The sequence below is a fragment of the Cucurbita pepo genome, chromosome LG19, assembly GCF_002806865.2.
Source record: "Cucurbita pepo subsp. pepo cultivar mu-cu-16 chromosome LG19, ASM280686v2, whole genome shotgun sequence".
Taxonomy (NCBI): domain Eukaryota; kingdom Viridiplantae; phylum Streptophyta; class Magnoliopsida; order Cucurbitales; family Cucurbitaceae; genus Cucurbita; species Cucurbita pepo.
Genome location: NC_036656.1, coordinates 3,080,807 through 3,097,627, shown reverse-complemented (window position 1 = coordinate 3,097,627; position 16,821 = coordinate 3,080,807). Strand labels below are relative to the sequence as shown.

At 35.0% G+C, this 16,821-nt stretch overlaps 3 protein-coding genes across 3 annotated transcripts; all 3 read left to right on the top strand.

Annotated features, from left to right (window-relative positions):
- Positions 1-2,914, top strand: LOC111782262 (actin-like). Its single transcript, XM_023663101.1, has 5 exons — positions 1-146; positions 1,023-1,094; positions 1,277-1,670; positions 1,819-2,432; positions 2,537-2,914. Exons 2-5 carry the CDS (start codon positions 1,035-1,037, stop codon positions 2,600-2,602), a joined length of 1,134 nt encoding a protein of 377 aa, XP_023518869.1. The 5' UTR covers positions 1-146; positions 1,023-1,034; the 3' UTR covers positions 2,603-2,914.
- A 1,131-nt stretch (positions 2,915-4,045) lies between these two features.
- LOC111782301 (dol-P-Glc:Glc(2)Man(9)GlcNAc(2)-PP-Dol alpha-1,2-glucosyltransferase) lies at positions 4,046-7,747 on the top strand. Its single transcript, XM_023663159.1, has 8 exons — positions 4,046-4,398; positions 4,539-4,627; positions 4,843-5,176; positions 5,532-5,805; positions 6,027-6,164; positions 6,275-6,479; positions 7,081-7,223; positions 7,354-7,747. Exons 1-8 carry the CDS (start codon positions 4,309-4,311, stop codon positions 7,611-7,613), a joined length of 1,533 nt encoding a protein of 510 aa, XP_023518927.1. The 5' UTR covers positions 4,046-4,308; the 3' UTR covers positions 7,614-7,747.
- Positions 7,748-8,778: 1,031 nt separating this feature from the next.
- Positions 8,779-15,462, top strand: LOC111781578 (pectin acetylesterase 5-like). Its single transcript, XM_023662248.1, has 12 exons — positions 8,779-9,281; positions 9,357-9,439; positions 9,530-9,659; positions 10,825-10,904; positions 11,231-11,320; positions 11,456-11,580; positions 11,895-11,955; positions 13,356-13,409; positions 13,607-13,684; positions 13,771-13,876; positions 14,388-14,533; positions 14,832-15,462. The coding sequence occupies exons 1-12, from the start codon at positions 9,053-9,055 to the stop codon at positions 14,937-14,939; spliced, it is 1,290 nt and encodes a 429-aa protein (XP_023518016.1). The 5' UTR covers positions 8,779-9,052; the 3' UTR covers positions 14,940-15,462.
- The last annotated feature ends 1,359 nt before the right edge of the window (positions 15,463-16,821 follow it).

Sequence of the window (16,821 nt, the reverse complement as noted above, 5' to 3'; positions counted from 1 at the left end):
TTTGTATCGTCCGTTTTCCGTTTTTTTTTTTGTATCCCCGATTTTTGAAATAAACTGAGGTCCACCCCTCGGGAGGCGGGTAGCTGCTAGCTAAACGAATTAGCTTCGATCCAAAGCGCTTTCGATTTCAAGGGTTTCGAAAAACGGTAATGCTAAATTTCCACTCGAATTGTTTCATTAATCTTTGCTTCTACGTTCTCATTTTCATGTACTGATTCGATTCTCGAATTTCAGTTTAAACGATCCGCATTTCCACCCCTGTTCCATGGTTTACTGTACATTGGCGTGGCTCTTTGAATGTTCTAGCGTTAGATTTGGTTGGTTGATTGTTTTTCATTAGGATTCTTGTTTCGTTGGCTCTACTGAACGGATTTTGATTGGAGCTAGATTCAGTGCTTGAATCTTGCGGAGTTTTCTATTTTCTCTTTAATCTTTGTTAATTATAATTTGATTTCCGAAGAACTGAAAAGAATTTTTCGAGTAATGCTTCAGTAGCTTAACGATTAGTTTCTTAGAACTTAATCATTGTAGTATTTTATTTACTTGGACTTTCTTAAATCAGAGTGTGCGTTTTGAAAAGACTATGCAGTATCGATCGGGCCATGATCTGGCTTATTCTGTACGAAGCAGAGGATAAACATTGACTATTTTACTTATGACTAAATCTTTTTATGAATATCAGAGAATGTCATTTTATATCCTTGCCTTACTGTAATTGTGTATGTCTATTCTAATCTCAAGTTTCATACGATGCAGCTTTCAAATTTATGAGATATGTTATATGTCAAGGATCTTAGCTGTATTTTGCAATTCCGACCATTTAAGTTTTGGTTGTTGTATACGGCAGATCATGATTCATGAATTTGAAGCCAAATATTTTCCTTAGAATATTAGATTCAGGAACATAGCATATTGTTTTCTTCCTATCTCTAAAAGAAGCATTCCTTATTTCCTTGCACGTTTTCTTTAGATCTCACATGTTTCTTTCCTTTTCTTCAATGAATTCTGATATTCTATTGCAGATAATATAAGAGATGGCCGAGAACGAGGACATTCAGCCTCTCGTCTGCGATAATGGAACAGGAATGGTTAAGGTGATTGAATTGTACCTGTAGTTGAGGATTAAATTGTATGAAAATTTGTAGTCCTGTAAATTTTTAAATATAATACTTGTAAATCAATTGGTTAAAATTGCATTGTGAACGTCTATTTATGATCTTGATCCTTTGCAACAGAAGAAAACAACTTAAGTTGTAATTTTCCTGCTGTTTATCAGGCTGGGTTTGCTGGGGATGATGCTCCAAGGGCCGTCTTCCCTAGCATTGTTGGTCGCCCCCGCCATACAGGTGTTATGGTTGGAATGGGACAGAAAGATGCTTATGTTGGGGATGAGGCTCAGTCCAAGCGTGGTATTTTGACTCTCAAATACCCTATTGAGCACGGAATTGTTAGCAACTGGGATGACATGGAGAAGATTTGGCATCACACCTTCTACAATGAACTTCGTGTCGCTCCCGAAGAACATCCAATTCTCCTCACTGAGGCACCACTCAATCCCAAAGCTAATCGTGAGAAGATGACCCAGATTATGTTTGAGACCTTCAATGCACCAGCTATGTATGTAGCCATTCAAGCTGTTCTTTCCCTTTACGCCAGTGGTCGTACAACCGGTAAGCTTTCTCATTAGTGTTTAAAAATAAAACATGTGCATTTACCCTCTGAAAAGTTACTTCAATTCTTTTTGCTGATGAAAAGTAGGTGAATCAGAGATTTATGTTTATTGAGGCTGCCTCGTGAAGTTATTTTGCTTTGGTGTAGGTATTGTGCTTGATTCTGGAGATGGTGTCAGTCACACAGTCCCCATCTACGAGGGATATGCACTTCCACATGCTATCCTACGTCTTGATCTTGCTGGCCGTGACCTGACTGATGCCCTCATGAAAATTTTAACTGAGCGTGGTTATTCATTCACCACCTCAGCAGAGCGTGAAATTGTGAGAGATATGAAGGAAAAGTTGGCGTACATTGCCCTTGACTATGAGCAAGAATTGGAAACCTCAAAGACCAGCTCTTCAGTTGAGAAGAGTTACGAGTTACCTGATGGTCAGGTGATCACCATCGGCAACGAGCGTTTCCGATGCCCAGAAGTGCTTTTCCAGCCATCCATGATCGGTATGGAAGCTGCTGGTATTCATGAAACCACATACAATTCCATCATGAAATGTGATGTTGACATCAGGAAAGATTTGTATGGAAACATTGTGCTCAGTGGTGGTTCAACCATGTTCCCCGGCATTGCTGATAGAATGAGCAAGGAGATCTCTGCGTTGGCCCCGAGCAGCATGAAGATTAAGGTGGTTGCACCGCCTGAAAGGAAGTACAGTGTGTGGATTGGAGGTTCCATCTTGGCATCCTTGAGCACTTTCCAGCAGGTGAGTTTATTGTATTCAAACGGTTTTCCTTCTTATCACAGAGCACTCACTATATGCTTAGCTCTAGAGCCCTCTTACTTGATATTTGGCTTACTTGTATGCAGATGTGGATTGCCAAGGCTGAGTATGATGAGTCTGGTCCTTCAATTGTCCACAGGAAGTGCTTCTAATCACAAGCAAACACATGTCAATTTCGGTTTGGTACGATTTTACATGAGAATGAAATTGCTGCTTGAATTTCCCTTCGTTCAACCCTGAATTTCCAATTTTGCTTTCTTTTTGTACCTTCTCTTATCATAATGTATGGTCAACCTTTAATGGAAGGAGTGATAGCTGGTCTTTTTGTTAATCATTCAGTTATCATTTGTAAGCCTTAGTCAATTATGTTTCGTTTCATTCCTTATTATAGCCTTTTGGTACTGAGTCAATTATGTTTCGTTTCATTCCTTATTATATTGTGATCGTTGAGGAAATTTGAATAATTATCTCACTTTCAAACATGTTTAATGCATTTGGTTGGTTACATAGAATGTGTTTGGGCTCAGTTTGCTGATCGATGCCCAGACGATCCATGAAATTTATTGATTTTTAATTGGGGAGTACGTTCTATTAGGTTAAATTACAAGGCTATTTACTAACTTTTTTTAGTTTGTATCTTCCGTTTAAATACGGTAACTTTTATATCAAACTTTATATCAAATACGTCAATGAATTTAAAGAAAAAGATTTAGTAAGATCTTAACATTTTAATTTTGTTGTAAGTTCTTAAATTCTTAATTTTGTCTATAAGAAACAATAACTTATAGAAATCTTTAAATATGTCTAAACTTTAGATACACTTTATTAGACCTTTTCTATTATTAGACCTTTTCTAATATTAAAATGATTCAATAATGACAATTTTAGGTTTAAAAAATTTATAACAGTATTAGAAAGAAAATTCTATTATCATGTAATAATCTAAATTAAAAATATGACATGGAGTTAAATCATATATAAATTAAAATTATGTAACCATCTAAATTGAAAATATGATATGGAGTTAAATCATATATAAATTAAATTAGTTTACGATGTAATCTACATCTAAATTGAAAATATGACATGGAGTTAAATCATAAACTAAGCCATATATAAATTAAATTAGTTTACGATGAAATTGTTACAAATTTAAAAATATGGAACGAAAAGTCCAAAAACTAATGTTTATTTAATTAAAGTTTAATGATAATATTTTGGTCTTTTATTTTAATTTTATTAAAAAAAAAAAAAATTTGTAAATACTGTTCTTAATTAAGCTTTACAAAACTCAAAAAAAAATATATATATATTTTTTGTTTTTAAAATTTACATAAGAATTCAAATATTTTATTAAAAAAGAAAAAATCAATTAATAGACATAAAAAAAATTATATGGGTCTTAGTTCTCGAATTTTAATACGTTTTTTATTAATTTTTCATATTTTAAATTTTTTAACAATTTAATCTTTACCCTAAAGGAAATCAAATTAAATATTGAAGAGTTTTTGTAAAATTAAATCGTTAAAAATTGAAAGTTGAAAAATGACAATATTTTACTAATAACTAAATTGTTCGTTAATTTGATCAAAATTTAAGAACAAATGTTCAATCTCAAGGAGATGGAGGTGGGTTGGGTATTAGTGGCGGTATCATGATCCTGCCATATGCTTCCCGCGTAAACGAAGCGCGCATAACAATCCCAAATCCAAATTGGGTCTTCTCTCTTGAGCAGATCATGAACCCTAGCCGCCGATGACTTGATTGAGATTCTTAATTGTTTCCATTTTGTTGCCCTAATTCAGAAATATACAATTTGTTCATCGTGCTCAGAATCTGAATCTGGGACTGAGAAACAATGGGCAGAATCGTTGTAGCCGCTATCGTGAGTTTGTGGGTGGTTCCGATCTCCATCCTCGTCAACCGCATTGTTCCCGATCCTTATATGGTACGTAAGATATAATTTCTAAATGTCTTCGTCATATTCATTTCGATTTTCTTTAAAATTCGAGTTGTTCCTTCACAATTGCATTTTCTTAGTACAATTAGTTGAGAAACTAACGATAATGATCCTGAATGATGCTCAAGGACGAGATATTTCATATACCTCAAGCTCAGAAATACTGCAGTGGGAACTTCAGAAGTTGGGATCCCATGATTACAACTCCTCCTGGACTGTATGTTTGTAGTTCTATTCTTTAATTCCAAGAGTTTCTGCTTCAATTTTGGATTCTAGCCAATAGCTCAATTTTCCCATTTTCCTGCGAGGAAAAATTAGTATCTCTGTCTCTTATCATGGTAGTATAACTAGGGTTTCTTGACAGAACTTTGTTGTAATCATGATACCTGTTTTCGCAAGATTGTTAATACATGGAATCCAAAACTTTTGCAGGTACTATCTTTCACTCGCCCATGTTGCTTCTCTGTTTCCGGCCACTATCTTTACTCAAGCAGCACCATCATTTTCTGAAGCCTGTTCCGTTCGGATTCTCCGTTCAACCAATGGGATTTTGGCAGTTTTGTGCAGTGTTCTTGTGTATGAGATAATCTCCCATTTAAGGCCAAATCTTGATGATAAGAAGGCAACAACTTATGCTGTGATTTTGTCACTTTACCCACTCCATTGGTTCTTCACTTTTCTTTATTACACTGATGTTGCATCACTTACAGCAGTCCTTGCTATGTACTTAGCATGCTTGAAGAAGAATTACTGGTCGAGTGCATTGGTAAAGAGCTTTCTAGTACTCTTCCATATAGTATCTTAAGTTCTCTTGCCATATGAAATTGATTAAACGAGAACGAAGTCGGAGAAAAAAGAAAGAAATCCCTTTATTCTGGAAGTACGAAATGTTTAAGGAGCATTCTGGAAGTACATATATTTTTATGATGAAATATTTCCTCTGATTGGTTTATGAGTTCCTTAGACAGGCAGTTTATTGTGATTTATTCTAATTCATAAAATTAAATATTTGCTATTTTCTGTCAAAAAGTGTTAAAAAATTGCATTTTTTGTTGAAATTTCTCAGTTCATTTCTGCAATCTTTTATCCTTCTGATAACTTAGTTTCATCCCATCATACAGTTTGGTATCTCTGCAGTTGTCATTCGACAAACAAATATTATATGGATGCTTTTTGTAGCATGCTCTGCCGTTATTGATACTACTCTGACTTGCCACGATGATAATATACAAATGCATGAGAATGATGTAATGGTGGAGGAAAGTAATCCTTTGAATGCTAAAGGAAGTCCCATTTCTAGAGCAAACTTGCGAAAGAGAAAGTTTAATTCCACAAAGGATGCTGGCAAACAATTTCGACATAGCACAAGATCTTCATCGATAGACCAGAAATCAGGTATTATTTCACAGTTCTTAATCTGTTTCCATTAAAATTTGAGTCGCAAAGTCGTTTTATGGTATGGTTCATTTGCAGAAATTGCTAGCTGAAGTTTCTTTTTTGTCACAAATATATATTTTAAACGGCAACTCTCACTTTTTTTGTTCTTTTGCCCCTCAAGTTTCCTTCATATTTCTGTTCATCATTCCTATGTATCTCTTTGGGGCATTCTGTTTCAGGTTTAATGGATGAGATCAGGGCCATGATATTGACCATTTGGCGTATGAAATTTAAGCTTTTGGTTTCATTTTGCCCCTTTGTAATTGTGCTTACGGCGTTTGTTGCTTTTGTTCGTTGGAACGGAAGTATCGTTCTTGGTAATTATCATTGTGACGCCCTACTTTTATTTGAATCGAGTATCACTGATTATTTATTGTAATTTCTATTCAGAAATAAACTGATTGTCATTACATTTCTCAAAACGCAGGTGCAAAGGAAGCGCATGCAGTCTCTCTACATTTTGCACAGATTATGTATTTTGGTCTTTTTTCTGCTCTAGTTATGGCTCCAACGCACTGTAATCCAAGTCAAGTCATAGATGTGTTTCACTCACTCTGGAAAGGCAGACCTCTTAGTTTCTTGCAAGTTTTCATTGCTCTTCTTGCTGGCTTCATCTTCGTACACTATTTCAGGTTAGTTCGGGTTCCGAAACGAGTTAGCATATCATTGGAGAGATTAGATTTCTCATATTGCATGGTACAATATCTGAAACAATTAAGCAAATAACCATAATTACTTCAATAAAAGGGGTACTGCCTTTTGCCCCCAAGGGTGACCCTGTTGGATAAGGCATGCGGTCTCTAAGTAACACATACCTAGTGATTGCATGCTCTAACAAGAAAAACCCATGATGTTTCTAAAGTTTAGGCATTGGGAGGGGCACGGCTTGTAAAAGGAGATGAGTACTGCTTTTTGTTCTTGAATTGATGAACAATAAGTTATCACTTGTCAGCCATCTAATGTCTTGATTGTTCTTTTAGATCCCATTTAAACATTTTCATAACTTTTTGCTTCTTTTTCCCTATGACAATTGCATGCTTTATTTTCTATTTGATTCACTAACGGCCCAAGCCCACCGCTAGCAGATATTGTCCTCTTTGGACTTTCCCTTTCGGGCTTCACCTCAAGGTTTTTAAAACGCGTTTACTAGGGAGAGGTTTCCACACCATTATAAAGAATATTTCGTTCTCCTCCCCAACCGACGTGGGATCTCACATATTTAGTGTGTTGCAGCATCGCTCACCCATATCTTCTAGCTGACAATCGGCATTATCCCTTCTACCTCTGGCGTAAAGTTATCAACGCACATTGGTCGTCGAAGTATCTTCTCGTTCCAGCATATATTTATTCATGGTTTTCCATCTTCAACATATTAGGTAAGTGGCTTAGTTTCTTCTAGTCTCTAGCAATGCCATGAATCCTGTAAACACCTCTCATAGACAAAGATTCCAATAACATAATAACTCTATTGTACCTGTTTGTCCTGACTGAATTTTCTTCTGGTAGGGAAATCCAAGAGGAAAATATGGGTAGTGGCATATTTCTTAGCCACTGCTGCGGTTCTTGTTCCTGCTCCATTAATTGAATTCAGATACTTCACAACTCCATTTTTCTTCTTAATACTCAATTCTCAGATGAATGGTAGACTAAATTGGCTTCTGATTGCACTTGTTTACATAACTTTGGATGCCTTCACAATGATCATGTTCCTGTTTCGACCATTTCACTGGGAAAATGAAACTGGAAAGCAGAGGTTCCTATGGTAGTAGTAGATTAAACAGTTCAAAATGGCAGAAGGAGTAGTACTGACTTGTAATCTTACCATTTCATAATTGTTACTGTTTGTTTTATAAGAAAATTAGAGTTTAAATCTTAAGACAATTCTCCTCCTCCTTCCTTTACTTGATAATTGTTTGTACATTTATTTTGCAGGATTATATCATGGAAATATGTAACTCATCAGCTGATTCAGAGTACTCATCTTGAATTTGAATTTCTTCTCTGAATTTTTTTTAATAAGTAAATTACAACTTTAGTCGTAAATCCGTATCAAACATATTTTTAAATTTTGAAAAGTGTTTGATAGGTCTCTCGAGTTCCACAAGCGTTGAGTGAGCTTTTTAACTTTGAAATTTGAGCTTGACAAGTCTGTGAACTCTCAAAGTGTCTAATAAGTCTCCTTGGTTTTCTGGATTTTGTCGGGTAAATTTCTAAGCTTTCAATTGTGTGTTTAATAGGTTTATCTCATTTTAAAATTTTAAAAATTTATGAATCTATTGGATATAAAATTGTAATGTCTCTTATTCATCACAAATTTCTTCATTACAAAGTTTAACACTAATGACTCGGAATTTAATTTTTATTGCATACTTTGAGTAATATTTTTATAACTGTAGTTACAAAAACAAATCAAAACCTATTTTTAATTTATTTGACCAATTTCTTGATTTTTAATTTTTATTTATATTTTTTTATAAAAATACTTGTACGTACTCCATAAATTCTAAAATGATATGTTTTTACTTGAATGTAACTTCATCCAAGTTTAGTTTTTATTTAATCCCTACATTCAAAATTTTGCATATTTATTCTCGAGTTTTTATGAAACTATTAATTTTTACTAAAAAAGAAAAAAAGAAATGTAGTCGTTTTAAATGGTTGCAAATAAAATTATGGTTAAGAGGCGGAATTACATATCGAAACCAATTCAAACTATCATGTATATAACTTTAAAAACGGGCTATTATTCGCCATTTCTTATCGAAGTCAAGTATTTTATTTCATATTACTATTGCATTTATTTTTTAAAAAAGTTATGGTGATACTATAAGACACGATTAATTTAAGAAAAAAAAATATATCTATTAATATATAATTTATATACTATTTGTTATATGATGTTAAAATAGAAAACGAAAATTATTAACAATCACTGTCAGCTTTTTGTGTTCGTCGTGAACAAAAATTGCGCGCGTTATTCCGCCGGAAAAAGGAAGGGAAAAAAAGAACTTTCTGCTATACAAATTAATAACATATAATCATCGAATTCAGGTATGTCAATTTCTGGTCAGTGCGACTACGTTCATCAAATTCGTTGCCAGTGCCGCAGTTGGTTAATTTTACACTCTTAATTTCATCCATTTTCCATGTGTTCGAGTACAATTTGCTGCTCGTATTCTTAATTGTCGTGCCCATTCCACCTCCAATGGCGATCTCTGGGTTTCGAGCTCTTCTAAGATGGAGCAAATGGTCGAAGAAAGAGTGGGCGATTGCAGTCATCTCTGTCGCTTTCATCGTTTCTGTTTTTTCTTTCCTCTCCGACTCTTGGCATGCTGAAGACGCTGGCATCAACCACACTTTCGATCTCAATCCCGCCAATGACCCTGATTTGGTTGACCTATCTCTGCTACAGAATGCCAAAGCAAAAGGCGCTCGTACGCTTTTCAATTTCTCTTCTCTATCTTCTTCGATTTGTTTTCATGCTTACTTTTAGGTTTCGATATTTGCAGTATGTCTTGATGGGAGTTTGCCTGGATACCATTTTCAGAAGGGGTTCGGATCTGGTAATAGGAACTGGGTGCTTCACATTGAGGTTAATGTTCATTTACTTGATTAGGAGGCTGAATTTCCGTTTTTTCTTTTAGTGTTGACTTTGGGTCTAATTTGTTTGTGGGAGTATTAGGGTGGAGGTTGGTGCAATTCGGTCTCGTCCTGTTCTTCGCGTAAAATGACCCCGTTAGGTTCGTCAGCCTACATGGATCGCCGTGTTCGTTTCTCTGGAATTTTAAGTAGTGATGCATCCAAAAATCCTGGTACATTTCGTCCATTACTAGTTTCTGTTGCCTGTAGTACTCTATTGATCAGTTTATCTGACCTTGTTTTTATTCCATTTACTCGAATATCACTAAACTTGAGTCTAAACATCATGTTGCTTCGTTGAAACATATTGATTCAATGATTTCTTATGTATATGTTATTGTCATACTCATCTTAATTGATTATGTCAAAACCATTATTATTGTTTTTCTTTTTAAAATTTTGAAAATAGAACGTTATTGTTATTAGTTAGCTTGTACTGAGCGTACCAGTTGGAGGTGGTGAACTTTAGAAGGGCACAAATTATCTGAAAATACTGAAGATCCACATAATAGCTTTAGAAGCTTAGACCACAGCACTTTGGCTTTTTTTTTTTTTTTTTTTATTTAAACCACCAACCAGGATTGTGAGATCCCACATTGGTTGGAGAAGGGAACAAAGCATGCTTTATAAGGGTGTGGAAACCTCTCTCTAGCAGACACGTTTTAAAAATATTGAGGGGAATCTCGAAAGGAACAGCCCAAAGAGGACAATATCTACTAGCGGTGGGTTTGAGTTGCTACAAATGTATAAGAGCTAGACACCAGGCGGTGTGTTAGTGAGGACGTTGGGCCCTGAATGGGGTGGATTGTGAGACGTTTTAAAAACCTTGAGGGGAACCCGAAAGAGGACAATATCTGCTAGCAGTGTGCTTAGGTTGTTAGAATGGAAGGGGGGTGGATTGTGAGACGTTTTACAAACTTTGAGGGGAAACCCGAAAGGAAAAGCCCAAAAAGAGGACAATATCTGCCAACGGTGGGCTTAAGTTGTTGCAATAGAAAGGGGTGGATTGTGAGTCATTTTAAAAACCTTGAGGGGAAACCCGAAAGGGAAAGTCCAAAGAGGATAATATCTGCTAGCGGTGAGCTTGAGTTGTTACAATGGTTCACTGTCAAATGACAGCGTTGAAGATGGATTTGTCATCACTGTGTTGAAGATGGATTTGTCATCACTGTTGTAGCTTGAAAACATTTTTATCTTTTATTTTTTATTTTGAAGTTATCATGCTCTTTGAAGATGGTGAAAATGTTGTGCACTGTGTGCGTGTAATAATCTCCGGTTGGCACTTGTAGTATTTGATAATATGTTACTAATTTTTAGTTTGATTCAATCTGTCTTCAGATTTCTATAATTGGAACAAGATCAAGATACGTTACTGTGATGGAGCATCGTTTGCAAGCCATCCTGAGGGTGAAACAAAGGTACAACATTTTTCAAGTACTTTACCTGGTCATTTGTCTTTTCATAAGCATTCAAAAATTTGCACTGGAATAAACTTGCTTAAGATAAGTCGTAGTGTATTTGGTTCGATGCAAATATGTCTTACTAGCAAGTCAGGAACCAAATTTTGTGCATTTCTAAATACGTCAACCATTTTCTTATTAATCTTTGTTTCCTTCATCATATGGACTTTTATCTAACAAGAAAGTAATAATAGTTCACGTTTTCCAATAACTTTGTAAAACTTCGACCTTGAAATTTGCTTTTGTGGATTCAATAACTATATTCATGTTTGTCCTTGCAATAGAATGGGAAGAGACTTTATTTCAGAGGACAGCTCATCTGGGAAGCGCTTATGGATGAACTCTTATCGGTTGGCTTGTCAAACGCAAGGCAGGTGGGCATGTGGTGATGAAATTTACAATGTCTTCCTCTGAGATCTACATCCACAACATCTGGTTAATGATATATTCTCTGCATCTTAAAATGGGCCGTTTTATATGTCCACCAACTTGACATCTATCCACTCCAGGCTCTTCTCTCAGGGTGCTCTGCTGGGGGATTGGCTACCCTTATACATTGTGATGACTTCAGAGAGCTTTTGCCGAAGGATGCAACTGTCAAGTGTCTAGCTGATGCTGGATTTTTCCTTGACGAGTATGATTCTCTCTTAACATACTACTCTGCACGTGAATAATCTTTTAGTTTTCCTCACATATTTCTGCCGTAGCCTTTAGGAACTATTTTGGGGTTCATATCAGCACCTTCATTTTTATGTGCTATGTTGTGAGAAGCACAATTATTAGAAAATTGGAGAGTATATCTTGATACTTTATTGTTCTTGTATGAATGCCGATCTGTCATGCTTATCTTAATTTTGCGACTACTGTTTCTTTCTTTGTCATTGCTTAATTATTTCAAATTACAAAAAGTTGTGCCGATTGGTATCCATTTTTTCTCCTCCATTTCAGGAAAGATGTTTGGGGAAATCATACTATGAGATCTTTCTATCACGATGTTTTCAACCTTCAGGTCTTACTCTGGCCCTCATTTGTTCATTTATAAAGCTAGTGATCAGATGGTACAAAACATTGTGAATTTCTTTGAAACGAACCCCACGAATTTATTCGGGTATTCCTATTTTATAGTTTGTAGACAATGGATGAGTTTTTCTCTGAATTCTTCTTTGACTCTTTGAATAAGGCACCCAAATGGTAAAGGTAGATTTTATACTAGCAGGCTGTCTAATAACAGTTGCAGTTTGCAGCTAATAACTAATACTAACTAAATCCAAATAGAACTATCAACTAACCAACCACGTCTGTACATCAACTATACTGAGGGCATATCACGTGACCAGTTGGATCCATAGCTTAATCCTACCATATTACTAGCTTGATTTAGGATGACATCATGCATGCCATTTCGTCAGTCTATTAGAGTTGGCTACAATCACTTGTATTACGTTCCTTAAGGTTAAACTTAGATGCCTCCAAATTTACTGGAGCCATAGCCACTTGGTTCATATACTAGGTTACGATTGTGTGGTACACAGAATTTACTCTCTTTAGAAGATTTATTTGGTTGATATTTAGTTTTATATAAATAGTGTTTGTTTGAAATATATCCATTATTTTAATAATGGTAGAATTTAGTATAGTGAGAAAGAAAATCCAACATGAGCATAGTTTATTGGTTAATGTTTCTTTATTTCTTCTAAGAGGTTGTAGGTTCGAAACCTCATTTTCCATGTGGTGTAATATTCTAAAAAAATATGACATAGAAGAACATGTTACTTGGTGAATTCTGCATTTGATCAATAGAATTATATTTCTTATGATTGGTTAGAAAATTTAATGAATGAGCGAGGGCATTATTGTTAAATGCCCTCTCTCATAGATAAACCTAGCTAGACGCATGGACCATGTAAATGCTTAAACCAAGTTACATTGTATGATCTTCAGGCGTGTATTTTTTATATTGTTTTTACTAAGTTTAACCATGAAATTGAAATGGTTGATTTGAATACACCAGCTGAATCAAATGCATCAAATTAATATTACTGATGCACGTAGATGATTAGAAACTTAATCATATAGAAAAATTTATATCATTTATGAACCTGGTGTATGAACCTTCTCAAAAGAATTAAATTAAGATTTACCGAATGTATTCAGATTTATATTTAAAAAATCGAGCTTTCTTATCATCATTCATTCATCTCAATGGAAGTTCGCTCGTCATAAAAATATATAAGAAAATCTAATCAACAAATACACCTGTAAATTTAATACTTTATCTCCTGTGATAAATTCTAGGTCATTAATTTAACATACATATGTATTTTATTTTCTACTAAAATAAATATGAAAATTGATGAATTTCGGCTTACTCTAAATGTTTGTACTTTTTACCTGTCATTGTGCCTTCAGAACACTGCTAAAAGCTTACCCAAGGATTGTACAGCAACAGAGGAGCCATCTAAGGTAGGATTTGTTTTACTGATGCTGAAACCTTTCAATGGGATCATTCTCAACTAATCTTGGCTCACTATTAGACAATGGTATTAGAGTAACCACCAGATACAACAATATTGATTCTAGAGTAATGAAGTTGAAGTCTCTTTCTTGATATGTAATGTTAGCCTCCAGCCTTAATCATTTGTTTTGAGTTGCAATGACAGTGCCTCTTTCCTCAAGAAATTATCAAACATATCAGCACCCCGTTGTTTCTTGTCAACCCAGCTTATGATTTTTGGCAGGTAATTATTTCTTACGATACCCCAACTCCACTCTAATATCTAATTTTGTTGTATATAATTTCTGATATCGAGTGCATGGCTATTAGATACAAAATGTCTTGGTACCAAATCCATTACATCCTGCTGGCGCTTGGGAGAAATGTAGGCTTAATATTCATAAATGTGATCATGCTCAGCTTGAAATTCTTCAAGGTATCATATTTGCCACTCTTGAATCTGTGACTCTTATGTTTTTTGCGCCCACTTCAAGATAAAGGTAGGATTTCAATGATCTTTGTTAATAATTACATAGAATTTCAGTGATCTTCGTTAACAAATACATTCTTGTGATAGCATTTGCGATCCAAAATCACTGTGGATTATATTCCTTCCTCATTGTGAGAAGTGAGAACCCTTCTCGATAAGTCAGCATTTGCATAGCTAAGATCCATAGGAATTATTCACATACAATAGATGAATCTCTGAGTTATCTTTACACATACTCCACAGAATAAGGCCTGTTAGATTTAGTTTATCCTTCATAATTCTCTCTTTAGGTATGGTTTTCTTGTTAGAAAGGTTATAAAGAAGCGGCACTTGAGGAACAACTGTGTAGTTTTCTGATTGTTCTTATTGGGAAATGTAATTCTGGAAATGTCTTGAATTTTTAAAAAAATTATCTGGAATTCAGGATCGAAAAACAATTTTGTTTATTTTTGTTCAGGGTTCCGAGACTCTTTGCTGAAGGCACTGAAGGACTTCAAGCACAGCAAGGAAGGAGGGCTTTTCATAAATTCTTGCTTCATCCATTGCCAAACATGGATGTCTGAGACATGGCATTCCCCCAATTCTCCAAGGATAAATAAGAAGGTAAGTAAAGTTTGTATTTTTGAATTGCATAACTGAACGTATGAAGTATTAGGTTGTTGTTCCATTGTATGTTTATATTTTTGTGATTGCTGATTCCATTTGAGAATATGCTTCTTAAACATTCTTAGTAAGGAATTAAAAGGGAGATTTGATCTTTCCACAAATTTTTATTATTGACAAGAACTCATTAATGAAATGTTTGTCGTTGTGCTTGTGAGAACTAATGTGTAGATGTCATAAAAGTGTGCCAGATAAATCTCTATCCTTCTGTATAAACTGATTGTGCCCTTGCATACAGACTATAGCAGAGGCCGTTGGTGATTGGTACTTCAAACGAAATTCAGTGAAGTTAATTGACTGCCCTTTTCCATGCAATCCTACCTGTATTCATATGGATTTCAGCTGAGTTTAATGGATATTGGAATTAGGCAGCCTTTTCTGTTGTCACTCATTTGCAATGTCTTTGCTTGGGGAAAACATCTTTATCCATGTCGAAGGCTGGTCTCCAGACGCAGAAACAGAGGTATTATACATGATAATTTTCATAGGGAAGATTTTAGTTCGCTGTTTCTGAAAGCTAAAAACCATGTCTATAAAAGCATAGGACTCTTGGTTTTTCCGGGGTTCTAATGCTTACTTCATCCTTGCCTTTTCTTTAGATCATTGATCGCTTCCAACAAGGTACTTTTTTATTTGTTTTAGAATCTTTAGATTACAGTCCTCTAGTGTTCTTTATTTCTTTGCTTTTTTAGTTGATAGGTTCTCTCCTCCACGTTTTGTACATTATCTTAAAAGTTTTTTCGCACCACCAAATATGAATATTGTAACTTGATAACTAGACTTGGATTATCATTTCTTTGTAGCCCTTGATTTTATTAGATTCTTACGTGCTTTGAGTCAGCCATAAATGCAAGTGGGTTTTGAATTCCTCTGATTATTTTGAAAACGAATTTGCTTCCACTATCCTTTATTTTATATTATGGCCTCGGCTTTTGTTTTTGTATCACTTATTTTCTTTCGGTGGGATTCAAATTGGAAATCCACCTACAACATTATCATTTTGCATCGGAGGTAAAAGTCAAAAGAAATGTGCTGGTCCTCCTTTCCATGGATTATGATAGTAACAGACACCATCATAGACAGGCTTCATATACGATCTGATGTTCTCCATGCCATTCTTCCCCTGTTCAAGCGGATGAGTGTGTCTTGGTTGACAAATTCATCTGACGTCAATTCTCATTATTGACTGGAATTTTCGGACCATTCACCAGTCAATATTTGAACTGCATCATCTCCAGGATAAACTGGAAATTCGGATAGAGATGATCCAGTTTTCCCTAGCTCTCTTGTACCTCAAGGCAATCTTTTTAACCATTGAATGATCGAAAATATGATCAGAGACTCAGAGTTCTTCATTCCCTCCCTGTATATATGCTTAGATCATTTTCAACATCATAGAAATCAATCAATTATTGCCAGTTGAATTCAACAGTAGGATTTCAAGGCCTTCAAACTGGCTAAGACCCTTCAAACTTCATTAGAATGCGTAGTGGGGTGGGGGAGAAAGTAAAGTGGTGTGTTTATCTCCCCATTTTTAATCAGCCAATCCAGCTTCAACATTATGTTCTGAGATGAAGCCAGCTCAAAAGTCGAAAACTCAGTTATTCTTTCAATATTGTATACAATATTCCAGAGCCAAAACCCAGCCCATGATATATTGTCTGCTTAGACCTTAGTAGTTAGAATGAGATTATCTGGTTGTGGGAATAGCTAGAGCTGTTCAAATGAATTTGGACAACGTCACATTAAGATTACCAAAAAAATTTAGAATATTAAGATACGACTTAAGTTATCTTAATTATCTGAAATTTTGGAATCAGATTCATCCAATTTCTTGAACTTTGATATTCTTTTTGGGTGATTGGGAAGATAGAATTTCAAGCATCTTTATAGAATTGCCTAAGCCTGGCCTACCACTGTATTCTCTCTACAGCATTTGGCGGGCGGCACTTACACTTGTCTCCCTACTTTTTCGATTGCACATACATACATAAATACATGCATGCATGCATGCATACATGATTGTATTTGGGGAAGAATCTGATCGCTATTCGCTTTTTCAAATTTCAAATACAATTTGAAAATTCAAAACCTCTTCAATTTAGTTGACTATTTGCGTTGGTTTGGAAAAATATTTGGTCCAAGCGTTCGAAGTAGGTTTTGTTATTGAAACCTTTTTCTTGTTTTCCTATAGTGATTTCTAAATTATATTAGCTAAATAATATATA